General features: G+C 40.0%; 1 protein-coding gene across 3 annotated transcripts; it reads left to right on the top strand.

Moving 5' to 3' along the window:
* Positions 1 to 150: 150 nt before the first annotated feature.
* PIP4P2 (phosphatidylinositol-4,5-bisphosphate 4-phosphatase 2) lies at positions 151 to 24,963 on the top strand. Of its 3 annotated transcripts, none has more exons than XM_040587313.1 (7): positions 151 to 561; positions 6,422 to 6,567; positions 7,951 to 8,057; positions 9,836 to 9,959; positions 15,972 to 16,024; positions 22,173 to 22,263; positions 23,398 to 24,963. In XM_040587313.1, exons 1-7 carry the CDS (start codon positions 456 to 458, stop codon positions 23,539 to 23,541), a joined length of 771 nt encoding a protein of 256 aa, XP_040443247.1. In that variant the 5' UTR covers positions 151 to 455; the 3' UTR covers positions 23,542 to 24,963. The 3 variants fall into 3 exon arrangements, with proteins under 3 accessions (XP_040443247.1, XP_040443246.1, XP_040443248.1); XM_040587312.1 differs by having other exon boundaries at positions 155 to 561; positions 6,419 to 6,567; XM_040587314.1 differs by lacking the exon at positions 151 to 561 and adding an exon at positions 856 to 995 and having other exon boundaries at positions 6,419 to 6,567.
* Positions 24,964 to 25,559: the final 596 nt, after the last annotated feature.

Genomic DNA, 25,559 nt, shown 5'->3' with positions numbered 1-25,559 from the left:
GGCGGACGGCCTTCCCCCTGGGGGCTGCCTAGCCGGGGCACCGGGGCGCCCTCACGCCTCCCCGGGGCAGCGAGGGGGCCGGGCCGGGCCGGGCCGCGCCTCCTCGCCGCGGGCCCTCCTCCGGCGGCGCTGCGGCTGGCGGCTGGCGGCAGGGCCGCCGCAGAGAGGAGGCTCCCCGCGGCCGGGGCGGCTCGGGCCGCCGCAGCGGCGCTGCCCCGCCTGCTCCGCTGGAGGAAGCCCGGCCCTCCCCGGCCTGCCCCGCTTATTAGCCCGTGACGGGAGAGCGGTGGGAGGCAGGCCCGGCTCGCCCAGCCCCCGCCCCGCCGCCCTCCCCTCGCCGGTCCCATTCATTCCCAGCCCCTTCCTCTGCGCTCCTTCCCCTTCCCCGGTGCTGCCGGCCCGGCTGCCTCCCCGCCGAGCGCCCGGCAGCGGGAAGGGCCCTTCGCGCCGCAGCTATGGCCGCCGAGGGGGTGGACGAGCGCTCCCCGCTGCTCTCCGCGCCCGGCTCCGGCAATGTCACCCCGACCGCGCCGCCCTATTTGCCGGACAGCAGCCCCCGAGGTAAGGCGGCCGCCGCCGCTCTCTCTGCTCGCCCGGCGCCGCGGAGCCGCCGCCCGCGGGGCTGTACCGGGCAGGGGGCGGGCAGGCCCCGAGCGGGTCGGGGTGTGGGGGGGCCGGGCCCCTGCGCCCACCGGGGGGACGCGGCGCCTCCGCTCGGTTGCGGCAGCGCGGGGGCTCCCCCCGCCTTTGTCGGTGGGCGGCGCGGCCGGGCCGGGGGCCGCCGGCGGTGGGGAGAGCCCGCAGTGCCCCGGCGGGGGGGAGCGAGCGGGGAACAACAGGTAACGCCGCTGAGGGCCGGGTAGGCCGGGCTGCGCGCCGCGCTCCGGCGTGAACTCTTGAAATGGAAAGAGAAAAATAATAAATGGTGTGCAGCGGCAGAACAAGCCCGAACCGGTCTGCTTATTGTAACTCGTTCGCATGTCGGAGCTTGCAAGGTAATTGTTGGACTTCGGTTCCCCCATTAATTAGGAGCAGGATTAAGTAATAGAGCCGTTGCTGCGGAGGGCTGGAGGGGCGCAGCCGGCGGAGGTGTGAGGGAGGCAGCAGCACCGAGTGCGCAGCCCCCGGTGACCGCCAGAGCCGTGACCCCCGGCGGGCGCCCGGGCCGCCCCTCCGCCGCAGTAACCGAGGGGCTCCGGGCGGTGTGGCAGCTGAAGTCCAAACCACTAGGATGTCCTTGTGAACACATTTCAAGGCCGTAGCTGGGTTTGGCTTTATTTTTAAAGCCTGTCAAATACTGTGGTTTCCAGTCTGGAATCGCGGTTTAACCATAGAGTATTAACTTCCTTGCACAGACTTGGAAAATCATCTTGTTGATCGATACTGAATACTTAGTAAGTAGCTGAAAAGATTTTAATTGGAAAATGTAAATCAGAAGGTTTAAGAGATACATTAATAGATTCCCCCCCCCCCCCCCCCCCCCCCCCACGTTAAACACTTTACAGCAGGCAGCACTGTGGGGAGAAAGCTGAAGGAATCATGACTAAATAAGATTAGTTTAGGTTTGCTAGCAGTACACTTTAAAATGTGAGATAACAGTCCTGGTCTCACCACTGGCTCCAGTGTGTCGGCCCTTTCTGAAGGATTTTTATTTAGTTGTTTAAATTCATGACGTATGTATGTAACTAGAGTGCTATGGGTGAGCATTTGTTTGTTTCAAATAATACTTAAATTCGTGGAAAGCTAGTCCTCTGATAGAAAAATGTTTTTCAGTTAGTGCTGTAGCTGGTGTTGACTGTTTACTTTCGAATTGCACAAATCAGTATAGCCTGATAAACAGCAGAGGTTTTTTGAGTTTGGGTGGGGTTCTTTTTTTTTTTTTTTTTTTTTTACTTCTTGTTTTCAATCAGATTCTGTAGGATTGGCATAATCCCTTAAGTTTTACAGTTTTAAAAAAAGAATAATCTAGAAATCCACCTTAGTTTAAATTCTGGTATTCAGTGTTTTTATTCTTAGTAGTCCTTATCCTGTAACTATTACTTCTGCATACATTTCAATCCGGTTTTAGATTTAAAAGGTAATGACAATGCATTGCATCAGTAACTCTTGTTTGAACCCAGGCTAAAACTCATGACTTGGAAACAAGCTGGATCCCAAATGCTCATTTCGGTTGGTAGCTGTGTCCTGCTGCGCCTTCAGTGCATGTCTGTAACTGGTGTTAACTAGCTTGGCACTGGCGGTGGCGTGCGACTTTTGAGCAAAGTGGCTTGCTCCCAAAAGTAAGGAGGAACTGTAGAGCTTTCTTGAATGTCAGACATCTCTTTGCAAGTTGAGAATCTCTTGTTTGATCAGTCCATGAGCAAGCACACGAGATAGCTCTACAAAACTTACAAAAAGGTATCTGCAGAAGAAAATTTTGTGGAGCTGTGACATAGACCCAGTAGCTCTAGCTTCCTTGCTGTCAGTTATCCTTGGTGAAAGGATCTATGCAAGCTAAACAGCCTTTTCAGCTAACAGGCAGTCTGTCTCTCCCCCTAGCGCAAGTCTACCTGTAGAGGGAAGAAGTAGTCTTGTGGGGAGATGAGGTTTGTGTCCAAACCCTTTTCTGCAGAGCTTCCTTGTTTAACATGACCTTACTGGTGTGGAGCTGCAGAGGAAGGAGGAAAAAGCCCTTTGCCTTCCAAACTGTCACCTGAATGTACATTAATAGATTTATCCCTGTAATTATGTACTGTGCCCAGTATGACGTCCTGAACTTTAAATTAGAGAGGCCATGGTTTGAAAGCAGCCTCCTCTTTCCTTGTTGGGATGCAGTTGAGATCCAGCTGACCCTTTTCAGTAAGCTGCTGGGTGGATGAATCCTGGTAATTTTTGTTCAGTGTTTGTTCCTAATGATGGGAACAAGCAAGAAAAATCTTCTCGATGTGGATGCAGGGCTCATTATTGAAGAAACTTTTCACATAGACAAGGGGTGGGACCATCAGCTCTGCTTCTTGTAGCAAGGTAGTTATTCAGTGCTTTTTTACTTTGTTTTTTTTTTAATCAAATAAACAAAACAAATTCATTTCTGGTTGACCCAGGTAAGCTGTAAGTGTTACCTGTGGTTTCTGCCCTTTGAATACCATGGGAGGAAAGCACCACAAGGCATTTCTAAGGTTGAATATGTGAATATCTTCCACTGCATCCTCTATCCTGTCAGAGTGAGGAGGGAATGGTACATTAGTCAGATGTACTGCATGGTAGGGTGCTCTGCTAGTCTTCCTGAACTAATAACTATTGGATTTTATGTTTATTTTTTTAATGGAAAACTGATAATGGAGCTTTAAATTGGTGTGTCAGTAGCAGGAAATACACCAACTCATTAAACATGTCCTGAAACCTCTGGTGTGTTTGTGAAACTTGTCTACCATTCAGTCACAACCAACATGATGGACCTTTACGAACAGGTTTTAGATGTTATAGTTAGCCTGAAATTCAAGCCGTCAAAAAAAAGAAAAGTCATACGAAGTATGTTAATGTGGTTTGAAACATTTTTATTAAAGGGTAATGAGCAGTGAACTTCAAGACAATGCCTTTATTTTCCTTTTCACGCACCCCCACCCTCCTCCAAATACACTTTTCTTTAAGGTTAATTTTAGTGGCTTTTGCTGGTTTGTTTTTTGGAGCTCTTCCAAATTCACTTTTTCTTTAAGCATGGAGGTTGTAGTGCCAAGATACCTCCAGCTTTCTGCTCCATAGCAAATGTTACTTGCTGCAGCACCACACTCTGAAAAGCAGCCATTATTTGCTTGCTTTCTGAAATTTGCTGAGCCAGCAGGACAGGAACAGCAAGGCTGCTTACCTGTAAGCTGAGCAGCTTCAGTGTGAGGCTGGAAAAGTGGCTGGCAGTGTCTGTCGGTGCTTGCACACCTTATTGAACCAACTTGAAAAATCCTAAGACTTGTCACTTACAAGTAGGATATAGAATATTATAATTGTCTAGAAGGGTACAGTTGCCCATTCTTAAAAGTATTCCAGGATTGTGGAAAGCTGAAAGGCTGGGAGGGTGTATGTGTGTCTACTTCCTAGTACTCTTCAAAGATAGTTTGCCTTTCCTTAGTACAGCTGCCCTGTGCCTAGCTGATGAAGTTGAGAAGTCATGCTTGAAACGGAGAGAACAAAGCAAATAAGTTCTGTAACATGATTGAGGATGCTTTTCTGAAAAGCAACAAAGCTGGGATTGAACTGTAGGAGTGTCTTGACAGAGTTTGGTATTTAGTCAGCTGGACATGCCTTGTGTGTAATGGCTACCTGTTCTCCCTAGCCAGAAAGTGCATCAACTGCTCACTGCGTGAGCAGCTGAGCAGCCTGCTTATGGCCAAAACCCCCTTCCAGCAGCCTTGACTTCAAGACTTGCAGCCAAGAACCGGCTATTCCCGTTACCTAAATCTCAGACCCGTTTTCTGCAGTGTTCTAGTAGGCTTGAGGTGGTTTCCAGTTGCTGAAGTGTGCAGGGGGGTGGGTTTTGTCTTCTGTGTGTTTGTGTTGTTTGTTAGCATCTTGTAGTATCCCTTCCCTTGCATGAAGGGTATCAGTACTGCAAAATCATGTTGTTGCAAAAACTTTTTGACTGGATGCTGTATTTTCTCAGAGTGTAATTCCTCAAACAGAAAAAAAAAATATCAGAAGAACATTCTAGGTTACCTGGTATTTCTTAAGGATATTTGTTTCTGCAACTAGTACATCAAACCTGAATTTGTGAAGTTCACTTGCTGAAGTAATGGAGCATCAGTTTGTATGGTGACTTCAGAATTGCATTGCTGTATATAAGTTAACTATGTCTCTTACCTGAAATAATTTCAGTATGTTGGATGCGATGCTGAGACCCTCAAGTTGGCCAGCTTCCTTCTGCTACCTCTGTGAGGTGAAACTAAGTACAGGTCCAGGAGGTTTGTAGGCCAAGTTAGCAGAGAGCAAGCACTGAACAGCAATGCTGCTTCAAAGGTTTATGATGAGTTTTGGATCTTAAGGTCAGGCAGGGGTTTTTATATCTCTCCATCTTATGACATTCGCTTTAAAACAGACTGAAGGAGTGATCAGTGCTTTCTTACAGGCTTAAATTTAATACTTGGGCTTCTCAGCTTTGATAGCCTGTGGTTTCCTTTGCCTCCCCCAGAGGATACTGCCCTGTTCACTGCTGTTTGTAAACAGAAAGGAGGCTCATGTCTTGTTGCTTATCTGAAGATTTTATTGGCTGCAATTATGAAGTAATTTATTGAAGTCCAAGGTTGCAGAATATTTCAAGCAATTCATACAAAAAAGTGAACTGTGAACAACTAAATATGCCCAGTCCTTATTTGTTTACCTGAAGAGCTATGAACTTGTTGATGAAATAAAAGCTGGTGCTATTACATGCCAAATAATTGTGGTAATAAGCTTGTGAGAGGTTGCTGTGTTGAATTGTTCTCATTCCATGGATTCTTATACCAAGAAGGATCTTGAGGGTTTCCTCACTGGCTTGTCATGGGCTCAGGAGTGCCAAAGCTGAAATCTGCTTTTCCACAGGGGACTAAGGCCCCTATATTCTCCTTTGTCTTAGCCTATCATAACTGACCTAAGACCTTGTGTATCTGTGCTTTGGCTCTTGGACAACAAAAATATCTGGAACCCTCAAAAGCAGAAGTTTAGATGGTTCAGTTCATCTTTTTTTTTTTTTCTTTTCTTGAAGACAGCATGAATTTGCTATTGTTGCACTAAAAAAAAAAGAAGCAGCACTTCCTATCCAAGACCCGTTTCCTTTATAAGACTTTTCTCTATTATCTGTAGTATTTATTACTATATGATAAACAGTTGTCTATGTTTCAGTCTCTCCATGTGTCTGCAAATGCTGGTTATGCTTCTTTTGCATACCTGTATCTTGCTTTTTCTTGAGAAGCCACACTCTGGTTGCTACAAATCTGGGGTGGGTTTGGGTGTGTGTCATTCTGTCCCATCCTCCCCTTTTTTCTAAAGACTGCAAAGAATTGGTTTGAAAATAAAGTTTCATAGATGAACCTTTTGTCTGATGCCACTACTCTGGGGTGATTTATACTGTGTTTGTATTGCTGGTATGCTATATGTACAACTGTGGTTGATGTTTGGGTACATAGAAGTTGTGGGGAGGCGAGGGAAGAGGAAAGCAAATTTAGGTTTGTCTTGTGTTTATGCTAATCATTAATTTTGATTAAACTTGTTCTCATTCCATGGATTCTTATACCAAGAAGGATCTTGAGGATTTCCTCACTGGTTTGTCATGGGCTCAGGAAAAAATTGATTTTTTTTTTTTTAAAATTGTTTTCTTTTCTTTTTTTTGAGGCTGTGACTGTTAGAGACTATCTTTGCTGACAGTTTTTTAGGATCCCGTTTGGTTTTTCAACTGAGATTTCCTGATCTCTTGCAGCAGAGCTTCCTCCTCCATATACTGCCATTGCAAGTCCAGATGCCAGTGGTGTTCCTGTAATAAACTGCCGTGTGTGCCAGTCGCTAATCAATTTGGATGGCAAGTTACACCAACATGTTGTTAAGTGCACAGTTTGCAATGAAGCTACGGTAAAATGGATTTTTAGTGTTTTCTTTGTGTGGAGGGAAGTGGGGGGAGGTTGAAGTATGTTGCTGGTAGAGTCTCATCTACAAAGGATGAATCCCTTCCTGTCATCCCTGCAAAGGACCTGTCAGCGCAGCCGACTGCTGATATAGCTAGCATGCAAGTCCAAGGGTTGCTGGCACGAGTATGGTTATATGCAGTTAGAATAAATCGTGGTGCTATTGAGCTGGCTGTGCAAGATGTTTCATTTTGAGGAGGACAACAAGCAAAGTTGTGTAAGTAATTAGCCTTCTGTAAAGAAGGGTGAAACTGGTTTTGTTGGGATGAAGAGAAAGGAAGAATTAGTTTCTTCTACTCTTAAAATAAACAAACTCACACCTCTCCCTGGATGTATGCTTTCCTCCTGCAACACTATTCAGTCAATTTCTTAGGTTGTGAACAAACCACAACACAACAATTTTGAAATGCATAAATTGTAGGTTCTTTTCCAGTGATTGCAGGCCATTTTACTCTTCCTTCCCTTTTCTTAAATCAAGTCTTCAGTATTTGGCCTCCTGCTTCTGGTTTGTGTGTTTTGTTTTTTGTTTTGGTTTGGTTTTTTTTTTTTTTCTTCCTTCCAGTTTTAGTTTCAGGATCTGATACTGCAGAACTCCACAGCTACTGAGGGCATTTGCTTGAAAACCTCCAGATTAGATTTGTTTTAATAAAAGAACTTTAAATTATGTCCAGAAAACAGGAAGCCTTAAAACTGTAGGAAAACTCTTTTTTTTCTCACTTAAGAGGGAGTAGAGAACCTGCCATTAATACTCTCTTTCCCGGCCAATATATAAAGTTTCAAGCCAAACAAAGAATCTTGCAGCTTTTGATTTGCTCTATGAAAGGGACCCAGAAACTTGACTCCCAGGCTGGAGAAAGATAAATTCGGAACAGTTTAAAATACGATTACAGTTAGTGATGTCTACATAGTCTCTTAATGATTGAGAACTAGACTGTGATCACTGTTGAATAATGCCATTGTACCAGGCAAGGAGGCTTGTTTGATGTTTTGGCTGGATTTTAGAAAATATACCACTACTTAAACAACTGACTAAACTGAAGTCTTAAATTCTTCATTGCTAAAATATGAATGTTTTTTCCATTAGTTTGCAGAATCTCATGTTTGTTCTAGTGAGGAAATTTGCATTTCCTTCTCTGGAAAGGGAGGGAAAACGTCTAATTTTGTTTTGACTCTCAAGTTTCCCCTGGAGGAACTGTACTTCTCTGTTAGCAAAAGCTTGTCACTGAAGTTGTTCTGCTTTGTCATACTGTTAGGAGGAAAAGTATGAATTGCTATGTCTTCTGATATATCCTCTGGTGTGTTTTTCTGTTTTTCCTTTTTTTTTGTCTAGCCAATCAAAAACCCTCCTTCAGGGAAGAAGTATGTTAGATGTCAATGTAACTGTCTCCTTATCTGTAAGGATACCTCTCGGAAAATAGGCTGTCCAAGACCAAACTGGTAAGAATAAGAAAACTGTAAGTGCCTTGAGATAGCTTTCTTTAAAGCAACGGTGTTCTTAATGTTGAATATTTAAAACTAAAAGAAATTAAAGCCTGGACCTCTGTACATAGACCCTTACAGAGCATCACTGAATTAATGCAGACACAGGTTTTACTAGTGTTAATTTAAAATTATTTTTTTGTTAAGATTAACTTCAAAGAGGAAAACATTTTCTTTTGTATTTAGTGGTAGTCTCAAAATGTGTGTTCTCCATTTCAGTTACTTCACAAGAAAAAAATAGTATAAAGAACAACGGAGAAGAAAATAACATCTTGTTTCTGGGACTTGTAACATTCATAATTTCTTGCAAACTTAATTATTGTAAACATACAGGTTGCTTACTTTGCCTAGTTTGGAGTGGGGTCTTCAGAATGAAACGGGAGAGGGAGCAGTAGGTTGGCTTCACTCCTGCCCTCCCTTCTTTCTTACAGTTTTCAATAGTCTCTCAGGCCTCAGCTTTAATTTACACAGTTGTTATAAAAGAAACAAGCATGATTGCTGTAGTGTGTTCTTGCCGTTCGGCTTAGGGTGTTAAAGATCTCACCAAGTTAGGAGTAATTTGTAAGTGGTGCAGCTCTAATGAGAGAAACTGAGATGAAGGCTAGGTCTGTGGATACGTGAATGGGAGTTTTGCCACACCAAGTGCCCTAGTTACCAGTCTGTTGGCTGTTGTGGTTCTGAAACACTGTCTGAAACTTGGGTAGTTTCAGTTACTTTATTTTTTTAACTAGTGTGGTGTTGGGGAAAACTTCAAGACGTTCCAAATATTGTTTGTGATGGTGAAAAAGTGTTCATAAGACGCTTCAGTTGTAATACATCATATGGTTGGTAACCAAGCTGAATCAGAAACACCCTGATTTTATTAAAATAATTTCAAAAGTGTGTGTCTGAGTAGTTTCCTTAAGATAGCCTAGAAGATGAGCAAAACTGAAGTACTTAGAAGGAAAGAGTTGGGAATGTGCCTTAAATGAAAGGGTCCAGATTGAAGGGGTGCCACGCAAACAGAATTTTGCTTGTATATGGGGAGAGATGCAGTGCAAGTTAAATAATTTTTAATTTTTCCATTTACTTTTTTTTCATGCTAGGAAGTCTGATCCTCATTCTGCTTTGGATTGTTTAATTTGCATGCTGTAATTCTGGATGGACAAATTGTATTCGCTTTTATGTGTAATGCGTTTCCAGTTTAATTATAGTTACAAACTTTTTAAAAAAGTAAATTAATTGCATTTAGTCAACCTGGGATGGTTTTCTTTCTTAGTTCGCTCAGTTTGAATGCAATTTTTACTGTACAAATGCAGATAAGCTGCTTATATTGATGTGGTTGTCAGAAGTGTGGGATGGAAGAGCATCTGACTTGGGGAGGAGAACTAGGTTACAGAAGAGTCCTTACACATCCACATGAACCATGTAGAAAGAGTATGTTGCAATTCATGGGCTTGCTCAGCCTGGGTATTAAGATTTCATTTTCCTGGGGAGTGTTTCTGCCATATGATGGCAAGTCTTTGATCTCTACAGGGTTCTGGCTTGCATGGCTGATCTTATGGTGAAAGAGAATGTTTTCAAAACTGAAAAGGAAAACACTTTGGAGAGAGATCAAAACCGGGTACATCATCTGTTTAAAAAGCAAAATAGTTTAAAAGTGTAAAATATTTGGTAGTGACTGCTAATTGCTTCCAACGCGTAGTCCTTCTCTTTTGCTAGCTTAATTACATGTACATCTAATGTTCCTAACACAGTAGACGCATCATTACTCTTGGTCCAGTAATGCTGATCCCAGAAGAGCAGCCAGCTCAGCCTGCCTTGCCAGTCCAACCAGATGGAACTAGAGTGGTATGTGGGCACTGTGGAAATACATTCCTGGTAAGTAAAGCATCAGATTCTTCTCTTCACCTCACTGTGCTATCCCTCAAGCCATTTGTTGTAAGCACTTTTTGAAGAGTACATTGCCTCACTCCATGGCATCATTCTGGAACTGAATTGTCTTCTGTGGTCATATTCCTATGGATGTATAGCCTCTATATGGTTATCTTCACATGCATTTCAAGAAAACTTTTAACAGTCTTTCTGTGCGTGCATGGATAAAGCCCAAAGTTACTCTTATTGCTTAGTGATGTGAGTGGACAGTGCTGGAAAAGGAAGTTGTGCTTCCAGGTTCTTCTTAGGCTTGCAGTGCTGGTTATGTTCTTCAGTGGCTAAGGCAGCAGTTCTGCCACTGCTCTATGGACCCCTGAAAGCTGTTTGCCTTTAGCATATCTGTCAATCGTTATAAAAGTGGAGGTTGTGGTTTATGTGTGAGGTTGACAGTTGATCCCATTTTTGAAGTGGAAGGATGCAAGAATGCTCTTTTGCTGTTGAACTGTTTGCAGCCTCTTACGTGGATAAGGGGCTGCCATACTTGAATTTTGAGTGCAATACAGAACTAAGTTAGCTTTAGTGTCATCTAGCAGTGCTTGAATATTTGTCAGGTTTGTGAGTTATGGGGTAACTAAGATAAGTGGTACAGCTGAAGGACCTGCACAGCAATTAGAGTGGTGTTATACTCCTGAAACAAAGGTTCATAAGGTGCATAAAGGCCAGGGAATTCTCAGGTGCGTTTTGTGAAAGGACAAAGGAAGCTTAGGGGATGGCACTCCATGTTGGCTTGTATCAGCAGTGAGAGAAGAGTTCGCTTGTGATGGGCTCCATAATGGAATAGACTTGTGCCTTCAAATCTTTTCCTTCGGGTTTATGGATCAGTGGGGTGTGCTATAATGGCTTAACTACTATAATAGATGATGAATGCAGGGAGCAGAAGACTGCGCTTAACTTTTTTTTTTTTTTTTAAGGAAAGCTAGGAATTTGATTATGAATTTACAAGTAATGTACTATCTGAGAAACCATTACAGAGATGCTTGAGATATATTCTACTAATTCTGCCTGTCTTTTGGGGAAAAAAAATAATCTGTCATAAGCCTTGCTGAAGCACTGTAGTCTGTAACTAGATAGCTGGAGGGGGTGTTCTGTTCGCCTTTTTTTTTTAAATGCAAGTCTGTGTGCGAACTTAACTAGTAAAAACATTGTATATGATATAGAATAGTGCTACTAACAGAAAACCACTGGATCTATGGAAGAAAAAGGCCATTTCAAGTACATATTCTAACACAGGAATGTTTTATTAAAGGTTGCCTTTTCTTTTAGCTTTTTAAATAATATAGTAGCATGTTACAAACTTCAAGTGCCTGCATGAACGCTGTAGTTTCATACAGTCACAACTTCATTTTGTAATGCAAGTACGTATTTTACCACAGCTTTAAAGCTGCACAGGCAAAAGTGGTGCTGTAGAACAGTTCTGGTAATAAGTTTTAATGTGGTCTCTTAACACAAAAGACTGTGTCTACTATGGGACTTAATTTTTTTTTTCTTTCTTATTGGGGAGAGTCAGTGCTGTGAAGTCAAATTCTTATTGCTAAGTTATTGGCCTATCTTTGGGGGTTTTCATAAGCATGGGAGTTTTATTTGCGTCTGTCCCCTATTTGCTTTCTATAATTGCAGCCCAAATTAGTTCTGTAGTTTACACTTGAACTCCTTTAGGTGAATATAAGGGGGAAAACAAAACTCGACTCATAAAGGCTAGTTTTGTCTGTAACTACTAGATTATGCCTTAAAAGGCTAAGTTTTCTGACTTAGAATTTCCCAAAATCAGAGAAACACTTAGTTTGGAAAAGACCTTTGAGAATGTGAAGTCCAGCCAGTAACCCAGGAGTGCCAAGTCCATCACTAAACCATGTCCCTATCTATGTGGGTGTTTTTTAAACACCTCCGGGGATGGTGATTCCACCACCTCCCTGGGCAGCCTGTTCCAGTGTTTGAACATACTTTCAGTGAAGGAATTTTTCCGAATATCCGATCTAAACCTTCCCTGGTATAACTTGAGGGCATTTCTTCTTGTCCTGTCACTTCTTGTCTGGGAGAAGAGACCGACCCCCAGCTGCCTACAGCCTCCTCTCAGGCAGCTGTGGAGAGCAGCAAGCTTTGTATGTGTGACTTCAGATCTGGTGGTTGCTGTAGGGAACTGCATCACTTTGAACTTCATAGTCCTATCGGCTAGTAAGACCAATTTACCGTTTCACAGTACATTGAAAAGAAGCCCTCAAAAATCATAAGGAAATTGAAGTTTGTGCTCTTTTATGCAGAGTTATCAAGAAGCAAGCCCTTTTTCTTGCTTTACACAAGCTTTCCCACCCCTCTTTTGCTTCTGCTTTTTTCTGTTACTAAGTTTGATACCCTGCAAGTAAAATTTTTAGTTAAGAAAAATGAGGAAATTCCTTGGGTTTGACAGTGAACAGAGAAGCAAAAAATAGAAGTGCTGTAGCCAGCCTAGAAACTCAGTGGCTGTGAGGGTATTTCTGCCCTTTGATATCACCACATTGTAAAGCAAATATGTAATAGATGCATCTCTCTGCAACTCAGTAAGGCTTCTCTTTTACTTTACTTAAAAATAAATAAAATAGACAGGTAAAGCTAGAATCCTTGAGGTGGACAAGTAAAATTGCCAGTTGCTTGTTCTGGGGGTGGGGGGTGGGGGTGGGTTTAAAAGTATCAACTTGTTCACCTTTCCAAGAACTTTTTTCTTCTCCATATGAAATCATAACTATGGGCAGTGCTTTCTGTGCCTCTACATATGGGAGGCAGGGTTTTTTACGAATTATTAAAAACATGCTTCACCTGTGGAGTACCTTAAAGTTTCTCTGTCTTAGCTGGGAGAATGACTGAAGTGATACGTAGCTGAACTATCCCTAATTACTTAAATTTTGTTAATCAGATTATTTTTTTCCGTGGTAACCTGAGAGCAGCCTTTTCTGTGTTAAGATTTCCGCTGTTTCTGGCAGATTTGGAGTTCAGACGGGGTGTGTGTGAAGTGGCAGAATAGAAAATGAGGGTAGGACAAGCATTTAACTGTCGTCTTAAATTGCAATCTGATCTGGTTTGGGCTTTTTTGAGAGCTGCTGGACTTATGCTGTGGCTGACTTACTGTTTCTGCCAGCAGTAAGACATTCCCTGCAACCCATTTCCCAAGGGCCTCTGCCTGTGATGATTTGTGCTTGTCAGAGGCTGAGTTGCCTCTGGAAATGGCTGTCCCTGTGTTGTCCCCCCTTCCCTCAACCTCTTGCTACTGGAGAGACCCTCAAGGACAAGAAGCCAGCATCAAACTGTGGAAGCCTCAGGCTGTAGGCCGAGGACTGCACTTCATCAATTGTGCTGTCAATTTTTTTTCTTAAACAGATCAAATATGAAAATTATTTCTCAAAAAATAACGGAATAGAAAATCCTTCAAATTCTTTAGAAAACATAAAAAATATTTAAATATGCAGAAGCATTTTGCTTTCCCAAAGGACATTGGGGGGGGGGGAGGGAGCAGAGGGGAAGCTTCACAGCTGTTTGTAGGGGTGTGTATGTGCATTTATGTCTACGTCTGTCTTGTCCCTCTGCCCTTGTACTGAATGCACTGAGAACTCTTTTAGGCTCGGAAGGAAGAAGGTTTGACATAGTCTTCTAGTAGTTCCTTTGATGGATGTCTAGTTTTGTCCACAGTTGAAACACTGAAGAGCTTTCTGAAATCCTCATCTGTGTTTCGGTACATCTAACCAGGCATTTGGGCTATCATTTACTGTATTGTTCAGTTTGTATTCTCAGCAGGGAACTAAATTTCATGTTCTTCAAGTTTTCTTAACAACATGAAACAAGGTTAGGTACTGTAAATCATTCGAATATGTTTTAAACAAAAAAACAAACCAGCTTTAAGCATGATTTAAACTACTTTGTTTAATCCATCAAAACTCCACAAATTAGAATGTATGTGAAAATAACCTTTCCCCACTGTGCTAATGTGATCTGAATTCTTGTCATTTGAAGGTCTTATCACATTTTTGTTCTTTTTCTGCAAATATGTCCAGTATGTGCAGAAGACCTCGTAACAGTTGGTGCTTCTGTTACTTGCAGGTAACTCTCAATGAGAACAGATCATCAGTATCTCTTTTTTTTTTTTTTTTTTTTTCCTCCCATAAATATTTTGAGCCCAAATGCATTTGAGTTTGTATCCATTTATAATTATGGCTAATAATCAGAAATCTTAACATAAAACCCTAGAAAGATCATTAATGAGTAACTTAGGAGATGGATTTGCCTACGCTGGGATAAAACTAGTGTACAAAAGTGAAGTTGAATTACAAACATGTAAAATACAAGTCCTGGATTTAGACTGCCTTGTATTTCTGGAATTGCAGCTTAAAAAGCTGAAAGAACAGCTCTGAAGAGGCCTGTGTCCATCTCTGGTACTGACAATTGCACTTTATCACACTTTTACTGTGTAGAACTAAGGGAACTTAAGTAGGTTTTGACAGGGATGGCAAACAGCTAACTTGCTTCTCTGTCAGGAATGTGGAAGCAGAATTAATTCTCCTAAAAAGCGTTGCTCAGTTGGGGAATATTACAGAAGCTTTCAATTTATTAAGGGATAAAGTAGAACTATGGTAAATCAGTTTGGTCAAGCCTTTGTAAACAAATAAATTTAAAATACAATACCAGTTACACAGTTATTCTTTAGTACTTCAGAACCAGGAAAAAAAAAACCTTTCATTTTAGTGAACTGTCCCCATGAGAAGTAAATAAATTGAGGGAGACCTTCAAGAGGCAGGAAAATGCACTCTTAAATGCTATAGATCAGAACCTTGCTCACAGCAAAACCTGCTCGTACTGGCAAGGCATTACAAGCCACATCCTCTTCCTTTGCACATGAAGTCATCTATTTCTTCTCAGTGTTTAAAAGGTGCTGTGCTGCAGGTAGGTGCTGTTTTCCATACAAGGATGTGCTCTGATTTTGATTTGTTTTTAGCAGTTATAACACTAGTCGCTTCAGTAGACCAACTTCTGATGTCTCAGAGATAAGGAGGATCCAAATGGTGGCATTGGTGGTCTATGTTGTGGCTTCTTCCCCTTCTAGTAATTTGCAGTGTGACTTCTGCATAAGCTGGGAGGGGAGGGGAGAGGAGAATTATACTTCACCTGGAAACCCTACTGACTACCTCCAGCTGAGAAAGGTAGTAGAAGAGAGCTGCAATTACAACAGAACTGCAGAGCAAAGAATGATAATCTTACTGCCTTGTTAAAGGCAAACGTGTTTGAAATGCTTGTTTACTGCTTCTGTTACCACAGAATGAAATTCAACAAAACCTGCTGTTTTAAAATTAAAAAGTATATGACTGTGTATCCTCTGGGTGAGGTAGTTCCAGGCGTTGCTTTCACTAAGTCCGTTTCCCAGATTGGTTTTAGTCTGTGCATGGAAGGTTATAACCGTGTCGTGTATGCTCTTATATATAACTTTTAAAAAATGTCATGTAAGTATTCAATAGTGCTCTCTATTTTCTTGATATTTTAGAAACTAGATGTCTAAGTCTTATATTCTTTAACTAACCTTTCTGTGCACACTTAACTTAGTTTTCACAGATGATGCAGTGTTGGGTAAAGATGAGAAAATGTATCTATCTGTAATTGTGCCAAAGAAAACACACTTATTGTGATTTGGGGTATATTCATAGTTGTGTAAGTAAGAGAAGAAACTGTATTGATATTATCACGTTGCCCATACTGTGCTTGTGGATGAAACCACATAACATCAAGTGAGTCTTGTAATACCAAGGCAAGTCATGGGAAATGTTCACATGGAAATCCCAAACTTATGTTGCCACTGTCAAAAGGGCATCCCATTTATGGAAGAAAGCAAGAAACAAGTCAAAGAAAGCCTGAGAAGCAAAATGTTTTCAGTGACATTTCACATGAAGTACAACATTTTCTCAGGCCAGTTTTTCAACCTTTTTTATTTTTTCTTTTTTACAGTGGATGGAACTGAGGTTTAATACACTAGCAAAATGCCCACACTGCAAAAAAATGTAAGTTAAGGTTACGTAAATTAACTGTTAAATAAGTTGCCAGCGTTTGTTCTGTAAAAGTCTTGGGAGTAAAATGTGTGTCATGCTGATCATTTTGCCATGCTCATCTGAACTTCAAGGCTAAAGAGCATGTTATGTGCACATGAATTCTCCACTCTTTATGCACAAATCAGTAACTTTGACAAATCCAACCTGTATTTATTAAAATGCTCTGATTGAATTGCTAGAGGCAAAAACAAGCTGCTAACAATAGAGACAGGAATGGGTTGCTAAAATTAATAACTCTACATCCTTGAAATTTTACCATTTTGTGCAGTTAATCAGATGTCATGTTTAAATGTAGAACTTGAATTGCCTTATTGTAAAAGGACGAAAAGAAATAATCTTGTCTTAATTTAAAAATTTTACTGATTTCATAAATGCAACAACTAACTTGTGTTAAGGATCTTAATGCATTAGTTTGTTTAATGTTTCTGAATTACTGTGGAAGAACTCACCTACTCATTTGCTATTACTTCAGTAAGAAGGAGAAGAATTAGAATACAAGAGCTGTAAGTTTTTTATGGTTTGTTTTTTGTTTGGGGTTGGCTTTTTTGGGTGTTTGGCCTTTCTTATCTGAGGTCAGGAATACTTGGTTTGAATTGTTGTTAAAAGCTACACTACTAACATACTTTAAATTTGTATGGGATCTCAACCACAGGGTATGAAACAAGACTTAAAAATGTTATTTCAGAGACTTTGTTGTCCTGCTGATTTATTTAAATATTTGTCTTCCTTTGATGTGCAAGTGCAGTTTCCAGTTGAAGGAGCAAGTGTGTTTTCCACTGGGAATGGAGGACCAGAGCTGTGTTGCATGTCGTAGGAAAACTAGCAGGTCTCTTAGGAAGCAGAAGGCTTAGGTTAAATGTATTGTAAGTGTTGGTATGGCTTGACCTTCAACAGTGATTGAAAACTTTAACTGGAATACTTGGTAGAGATGTCAGTCTACTGGTACGTTTAACCTCAGGAGTGTAACCAGTTGGGTGTGGAGTAGTGGAGATGTTCTAATTTGCTTAGGCCAAATAAACTCCCCTGCAAAGCAACATCTCATCGGAGCTGGGTATTTTTACTGACTAATTGCATTTAGTTTCTTCAGTTCTGGGGGAGGGGTTGGTGTTTTGTGGCTTGGTTTGTTTGTTTTTAAACTAGTTGCAACTATGTTTTATGTTTTATCATGTCACGCTTGATAACTGACCTGGGCTCTTTTTATTCACTCTGCTTAGGTACAAAATTATTAGCTGTTTAACTTAAAAAAAATAAACACCCACAACAAAAAAAACCCAAATAAACAAAAACCAACCCCAACAATACCACCACTACCAAATGCTCTAAGCAACAGTCCAAGAGTCATACTGTGTGATCTTTTGGTCTGTCTTCTGTTGATTTATGTTCTTTGTATTTTAAAATCCAGCTTGAGTCGAAGGATTTCTTAGTATTTCTGTCTATAAAGTGCAAAGTGTGCACTTTATGTAATAAAACTGGAGCAGCTCTGCAGTGCAATTTGTGAAAATTATAGCTTGTTTGGCAACTGAATTCCAGAATACAAACTAGATTTTAACAAATGGGCATTTCTGTCCTTGGGCTGAGTATGCAAACTATGGAATATTGTGATTTAGCTTTGAATGAGTTGCTTGGTGTCTTTCTGCTTTTGAGATGTGATGGTCAGGAGGTCTGTACTTCCAGCAGCATAAACATTGCAATGCATGGGTTTAGAGCACAGCACAGGTGAGGCAGAGCTTTGAGTTGTGATGATGGAATAAATAACTGCAGTGACCTGCTGCTTTCTATCAGCTCTTTGTTAGAGGTTGTCATACCTGTAGCCAAGTAGTCAGAAGGGAATGTGGGATTCTTTATTTTAGTTTATTAATGCAGAACTCCTTTCATTAATAGCTGACTAGTCAGATCCAAAACTAGTCATTCCTTCTGTTGACTCAGTTGATGATTGTCACTGAAAAAAGGGTAGTCTTTTTTTTTTTTTTTTTCCCTGACTGAGGCAAAAGGCACCTTGAATCACTGCAACACTATGTTTTTTTCAAGAAGGCTTCTCTTGAGACTTAAGAGTTTCTTAAATAATTTTCATTATTTTGTTTCAGATTTTTTTAAAAGTGCAGTGAATCTCTACAAATAGCTTCTTTGTGACCACCTATTTGGTTGATGAGACTAGATCTTAATACTAAGAAAACCTTGTAAAACTTCAGGGGAAATTAGGAGTTATGACACGAAAAGATCAATAATGAAACAATGTTCAGTGAAAATAAAGCTATCATGCCTCAGAGCACATAAACAAAGGAAGCTTTTATATCTGGATGTTGGGGGAAACAGATCTTGGGTTTATTGTTTCTTTTTAATCCCATTTACCTGTTACCATTGTGGTCACAAAGTTATTTTGTGACATACTTTTTTTTTTTTTTGTCTGTGTCACTGCCCTGTGTTTTTATTCTCCCCCTCCCCCACAAAGTCTGGGTTTTTTTCAAAATACCTTGGGAAATAGACTAAATCAGTTGTGATGCAGATAATAAAATCACTGCTTTGGTAAAAGACCAAATCTCTTTGGAAGTGGGCTGCAAACCTGGCCTTGCCAATGTAGGTAAGGTGTTTGCAGAAGCCCAACTGATGCATAGTGGTTCTGCTTGACGTAGGCCCTTAGTTGCACATTATCTACTGCATGGGGACAGCAAATACAGTTAATGAAGAAATTGTTGCAGTATTTTATTTTATAGTGTAGAAGATAACACCTGGGAATAGGGGAGAAACTTTCTTTTTACAGTTCAGTGTTCTTTTGTATTTCAAAATATGAAATATTTATCAGCTTGTTTCCTGAAAGTGTGAGAGGTTTAGGGAAGGCTTCTAGTATTTTTCTCATTTAATGATGGAGAAGAAGCAGGAGCTATTTTGTCTGCTGCTCTGTTTCCCAGGCTGCATACTAAATCATCTAGAAACGTCAGGATCATGAACTCAGTTGCTAGAAAGAGAATTGAAGGGTACACTTTATTTCAGAATGCCAAATCTCTCTTTTTCTTTTTTCCTTTAGAACCTACTTATTTTTCTTTTTAAGGTCTGACAAAATGATGAACCCTACTGAATTTATAACACTTTTACCCTGTAAAGTCTGCAGGACCTTTAGGAGAGAGAGGTATTGGAACCCTATGTCACTACCATGGAGGCTAGTTTCAGCAGTGCTGCTCACCTTCAAAATTTTGATCTTTGTCTTGGAAACCTTTCTAAAAGCATGTCTGAAATCCTGGCAATAACTCCTATTATTTGGAGCACAAGAGATCCTGCATTAATGTTCTATTCCTCTAATAATAGCCTCTGTCCCTTGCAGTGGCTTTCCCCTTTTCTATTTACTACCTGATGCTAAATTGGCTTTGGTGTCTTTTATATCTGGTGCTGCCTGAAGGTCTGGCAGGTGCCTTTGCTTCCTTAGCAGCAGCTTAGAAAGAAAGAATCACTGCCTTCTGCATAGCTTTGTAGTAAGTCCACACTTGTTAGTCCTACAATGGAAACAGCTGCTCCTGTGACTTGAAAATGTTCTCTTGACTCCAGTTTTGATATCTCTAAATGTGCCTGTCAAAATTTGGAAATTGGTATGTTTTGGGATAGGGTTTCAAGTTGCTTTATTCAAAGTTTGTTGGGGTTTTTAACGTATAATTTGGGGTGATTAGAGGGAGGCCTCACTATTTAGTATCTCAGTGGTTAATATTACTGTCAGGAGATGAAAAATAAATCATGATTTATTGGGGTAGCTAGATATTCCCAGGTCTGCTATGTGACCATAGAAACTTAATGTAATTATTTCATCTTTGCTTTCTGTGGAAAGAGAAAGGCGGTTAAATTAAGACATTATTTGTTTCCCTTTTTGCAGTACTTGAGGTGATGGTTTCTCCCTCAGCCCTCCTTACTGGATAGGAGGGGACAGAGCTTGAGAGAAATACAGATGGAAAATACACATGGCACCTGTGTTAGGGTTAAAAAAATAAGATCATAAGTCAGACAGCTCTGAAAGCGAAGGTCTCTTTCCCAAAATGAGCTTTGTCTCCATGTGAAATACACAGTGCAGTAGATACCATCTGTGCTCTAGGTGTATTGAACATGACATTTCTGCCAGCTTATCTTAAGGTATCCAGTTCTGTAATAGAATTAACTTTCTGAGTACATAATCAAGAAATCCTCCAAAGGAGGCAACCTAAGGTCAGTTTGGCAAGCTCAGTGCTCATCAGTTCGGCTTCTGGAGAAACCTCCTCCCTCTTCCCTTTTATAAAACTTCTATATTGTTTGGGGTTTTTTCCTTATGCAGCTTGGAATCAGACAGCATAGAATGGCCATAGAAGTGTTTAGGGTGGCTCTGGGGAGTGTGTGTGTGAGAGAGGGTAAGATACCATTGTTTCCCTATTTGGGGATTATCATACCCTAGTCATACTGCCCCCCCAATCGCATCCCAAATGTGTATGGTGAGGCTTTTGGACAGAAGTAGTTTCTCTTGAGAAATTAATGAGCAGAACAGTTTTAGGACTTTTTCTTTTCTGAAAATGTGTAACAGAGGGCTTGTGAGTGGTCAGTGTATTCAACCCTTGCCTTGCAAGATGAAACTCGGTGTGTTCATTTAAGGATTCAGGCTTTTGGATTTCTGTTTGGCTGGCGATTTTTTTTTTTTTATTATTATTATTATTTTTTTTCCCCTTGGAACATTTTAGAAATTCCTTGTAAAGAAATAATATTGGAGTAAAGCTGCTTAAACGAACCTATTTGAAGGCTTTCTAAGATGAATGCTTAAAAAATTCTGGTCACATGCTAAGCATATGAGACCTTACTATGTAATTAATTAACTGGAGCCAGAAATTTGGTCAGTCATGTGACAGATATACTACTTCAATAGTTCAGCAATGCTTTCTTCTGTTACACATTTATTTTAAATATGTTGAAATATCATGAGATGAAAAGGATTTTCCCTTGCATCTTTGAACATAGAGGTACAGACATCAGAGTATTTCCAAAAGTGTGTTGATCTCCCAGAATGGGATGAAGTATTTAATGATAACCTGCTTCAAACTACTTCTAAGATAGATTGTACGTGTTTTATGAAAGAACCTCTGTGCCTCTAGTCCTTTCAGTGGACCTATGTGTTCACTGTGTTTCAATGGAATTAAATCATGTTCCTGTTTTCCTCATTAGTATAGCTGTAGGTGATGGTGTATATGTGACTCAAGATGTGTATGCTAAGCTTCTGGAATAATTTTTCTGACCTATAGTAACGAATCCTAATGTTTATTTGCATATTATATTCAGTTTGACTGCAGCACTGTAATAGCTTAATGCAGCAGGTAAAACCAAAGCTGTCTGTCTCTGAGTTTATAGTCTAGACAATGAGTGACCAAACTTCCAGGGGATTTATTCACCTTGGTTGTCAGCAGAGATTTGTTCAGCTTATGTAACTTGTGGTAGAACTTTTTCTTAAAAAAAATAAAAAAAATTTAACTTCTCATGTTTTGAAGTTACTAAAACTGACTGAAGTGTGCCTAAAGAATTTCAGTCTCTAAGTGTTGAACATGAGAAAGTTTTCACGTTTGTGACTAAAATAGTTTGGTTTCTTTATCTTTGAGAACTAGTTCACTCAAGAGTATTGAGTGAACTATTCCAGGAAATAGCGCAGGAAGCTATTGTTAATGACATTTGAGGTAGCAGAAGTGATTTCACAAATGCAGTGAAAGTATTAAAGCCATGTACTGATGTATTAAGTCTGAAGGGTCTTACAACCTACATAGAAGCTACAAAGCGAACTCTAGTTTTGCAGTCCAGAGGCTATTCGAGATACTTGTGTGTGTGCTGTGGATATAAGAGGTAGACACACTCCGTAGGTGTGGCATCACTCTCTTTGTTGTAAGCACCTAGATTTTTAGATAGCCTTCACCAATAGTTCCCCTTTAAAACAAACATGGGGACTCTTACTGCTTAGTATAAATACAGACTTTGCCTACAACTTTATAAACTTAAGATGGTGTATATGTATTGCTGTTCTTTCCCTTCCCCCATCTAGGCTGAAGAGTTACTATTTGTGTAGGGGGCTTTGTTTTTTTCTTTTTAACTTAAAATACCATTTATTTTCTAACAGTTCTTCTGTTGGAAGTGCACTGCCACGGAGGCGCTGCTGTGCATACATTACGATTGGAATGATATGCATCTTCATTGGAGTTGGATTAACTGTGAGTGATGTACTATGACACACTTGCAACTGTGTGTAAGGGTATGCATGTACAAAGGAGCTCCCTTTGTCTACCAGCACTTCTTTCCCCAGCATTTGAGTAAAATCTTCAAAAGTTTGTGTGTTTTCTGTCATCGCTCTTAAAAACCATGACTTAATCATCTGGGTTAGCCAGAAAAATGAAATGTTCCTAAAAATTTTTTTTCTGGCACTTTGAGAGTTTCTTCTTCCTGATGTTAAATTTGATGTGCTCTCCCTAAAAACATCAGTTTTATGAAAAAGGGTTTTACTTGCCTGTAGAAATACTAGAATGCCTTGCTCTTGCTAGGACTCTCAGAACTTCCAGGTTTCCAGAAGTACATATTGCTGTATAGCCAGCAATGTCAGTTCCAGTGCAGTGAAGGGGAATGGGATTCTAAAATCTAGAAATGTGTATATGCCTCTTAATTGGTACAAGCTGTAAGTAGTAAAACTGGATATTTATTAACATCTTAAAAAACACAAAACCCAGCTATTTACTAATCAAAAGGCTCACACATTTTTCTGAGTAATGAAGCAACAACAGTCTGACTTGCTTGGCTCTAGAGTATTTGGTGCTGGTTACTAGAGCCAACTTTCTACCTGCCAGTCCCAGAAAAGTAAGTATAAGGAAATACCTGCAAAATGTGATTCTCATTGTACCTCTAACTTGCATTATAACCTGAATTTCTTGTGTGAGTTTAAATGGGTTATGAAGTATTTTCCACTACCCTAATAAGAGGCAGATTTATTTTTCGATTTTAACAACTTTGAGTTTGAAAATTATGAAAATGTTTCTCAATGAGGTGTGCTTAGAGGCTTCTGTAGTCTTGTCCATCGTTGGAGTTTTTTGGGACCCATCTGGGTTAAAACCCTGAGCAACGTTGTCTGACCTGAGACTTGACCCTGCTTTGACTGGGAGCTTGGTACTAGAGACCTCCTGATGTCCCTTCCAAGCTCAATTATCCTATGATTGTGTAAAATTAAGCTAATAAAATATCTGATTTATCCTTATCAGAGTTAAAAAGGTGCCATAATACTTCTCCTTAATATAATTTGCTCTTTTCTGAAAATCAGATAGTACTGTATGTTTGACATTTTTGTTTTCTCTTTTTAGGTTGGTACACAAGATTTTGCCAGGCGATTTCACGCAACGTACGTTTCTTGGGCTATTGCTTATCTCTTAGGTTTAATCTGCCTCATTCGAGCCTGCTACTGGGGAGCTATTAAAGTCAGTTATCCAGAGCACAGTTTTGCATAGAGAAGGTGTTAGATTATAGTGGGTGAACATCTACTAATTTGGGATATTACAACTTGGACACTTTTAAAACCTTTCCTGTAAGGATTCCATTCTCTTCAAAGTAGTTTTAAGACTGGGGGTCTCTTAAGAACAAATGTTCATTGCACTACATAATATGCAAATAGTTTGTTTTGCTGCTAGATTCCCTAGCTCTGAATACTAAAGCTGTGTTTACATGTTCATAATTCTGTCTTTATAGGTGTTGAATTTTATTTCAACAGACAGTATTAAGTTTTACATTTCCTTTGTTATGTTAAAATCCGTCTGCCATTTTTCTAGATGATCAGTAAGAATTCAAAAGCAAGAGTGTTTATAAGTGTTTCTACAATAGCTTCACATTTGTACTTAACATTTTAAATAAAATTAAAGTGGCTTGCTTTAAAACCTAAGCAATAAGCATTTTGCTTGAACTGCTTACTGTATCTTTTGCCTAAGATCATAGTGACCTTATTCAGGAAACGAAAGTTATGACTGTACTTTAAAAGACTGACACTGTTGCTAGAGAGACATCTGTAAACACTGTATGCTTTGAGATTTTTCAGGTAGAGAGATGCTATTTTGGTAGTCCAATTAAATTTCCATTTATCCAGGATTGGATTTAAGTTAGGATAAATGCTTTCTTCTCAAGGATCCTGGGAATTAGGTGTTTGGTTTTGGGGTTGGTTTTTTTTTTTTTAAACTGGCAAATCCTAAAAGCCATGTTCGGGTTATGGAACTTAACTCTGGATATTCGTACAAGTTCCTTTACAGGGTCTAAGGGAAGCATTTCATATGACTTGTTTCGTAATACTTCAGTGTCACGTAGGTGACAATAAGATGGTGATGGGTTGTCTCACTTTCCTCTGATTGTGTCAGACTTTCCTTGTTTGGGAGAGTTATACGCTGGTCACTGCAAAGGGAGACACTGTAAATTCACAGTAACTGCTGTAATAAGAAAATGAGTAAACTATTACTTGGACCATTCCATCAAATTGACTAGATGTACTTTAGCACTGACTTGCTAAGAGAATACGGAAGCAGAAAGCTTTTTCTAATGATGTATTCACAAAAGATTGAGGGACCAGTTCTTGCACTGCCCATCTTTATAGTTTTAAACAAGTTTTTGCTAAATTCAGAAGGAATGTCCCAAGTGATTTAGATGACTGTAGTAATTTAGATAATGGGGTCAGATGGGTAAATTAATGTGGATGTTCAGGGATACATGTAATTTAAATTATCTATGTTCCTGCTAGGACAAAATGATATTCAGATAAGGATTTTGGAGCACAATAAATGTAAATGATCAAACTGTAAATGATCTGTCTTTGTATGATGCTAAATGTATAAAAGCAGTAGCTCAGGATTACAATGTACCTTTTACAAATAAACTAATAAAGAAATAAAGATTATTATTCAAACTTAAAATATTTTGTTATTTATATATAAATAAAAATACACAAGTGGAAGAATGTCCTAGTACGATACAGGAGCAACAAAGGTATTGTGCAGCACATGGCAGCCTTGGGAATTGAAGAGAGCAAGAACAAACCACTTGATGTTTTCTTGATGTTTTGGGAAGAATGAAGAAGTAAATAAGGAATGAGACCACTACTGCGATTATGTTTTCTTTAGTCAACGGCTTATTGAGGGAATATATTCTCTTTTACTAATGCTACTTACAGCCCTTCACTGTAGGGATTTGCTGTGCTCATTTGCATCTCAAACCTTTGAGTGCTTTTTCCAGTTGTCTTGTATTTCAAAATACAGTAGGCTCGGCTTGTACAGAAAATCATCCATTGCCTTTGTAACTTAAGTGGGGGTGGGTGGGGGGAGCCTGGATATAATGTTATATTAATGAAGCAAAGGACTTCCTACTTTTCCTCCCTGCGTTAAGCTGTACTTCACTTACTCTCACGTTTCACCTCTTTCTTATTAAAATGCACGATACTTGCTACTGGTTCCTTTTGCAAAAGTGAAACACTTTAGTTATTTCCATAGAA

This window comes from Falco naumanni, chromosome 3 (genome assembly GCF_017639655.2).
Source record: "Falco naumanni isolate bFalNau1 chromosome 3, bFalNau1.pat, whole genome shotgun sequence".
In the NCBI taxonomy this organism is placed as follows: domain Eukaryota; kingdom Metazoa; phylum Chordata; class Aves; order Falconiformes; family Falconidae; genus Falco; species Falco naumanni.
This window is presented reverse-complemented; position numbering and strand designations above follow the sequence as displayed.

What these genes read in the sequence shown, in the direction of transcription:
- PIP4P2 (XM_040587312.1), top strand. Translation starts at nt 456, where the DNA reads ATGGCCGCCGAGGGGGTGGACGAGCGCTCCCCGCTGCTCTCCGCGCCC. An exon ending in GCCGGACAGCAGCCCCCGAG is followed by an intron (nt 562 to 6,418) that starts GTAAGGCGGCCG and finishes GATCTCTTGCAG; the next exon opens with CAGAGCTTCCTCCTCCATAT. An exon ending in TCATTGGAGTTGGATTAACT is followed by an intron (nt 22,264 to 23,397) that starts GTGAGTGATGTA and finishes TTCTCTTTTTAG; the next exon opens with GTTGGTACACAAGATTTTGC.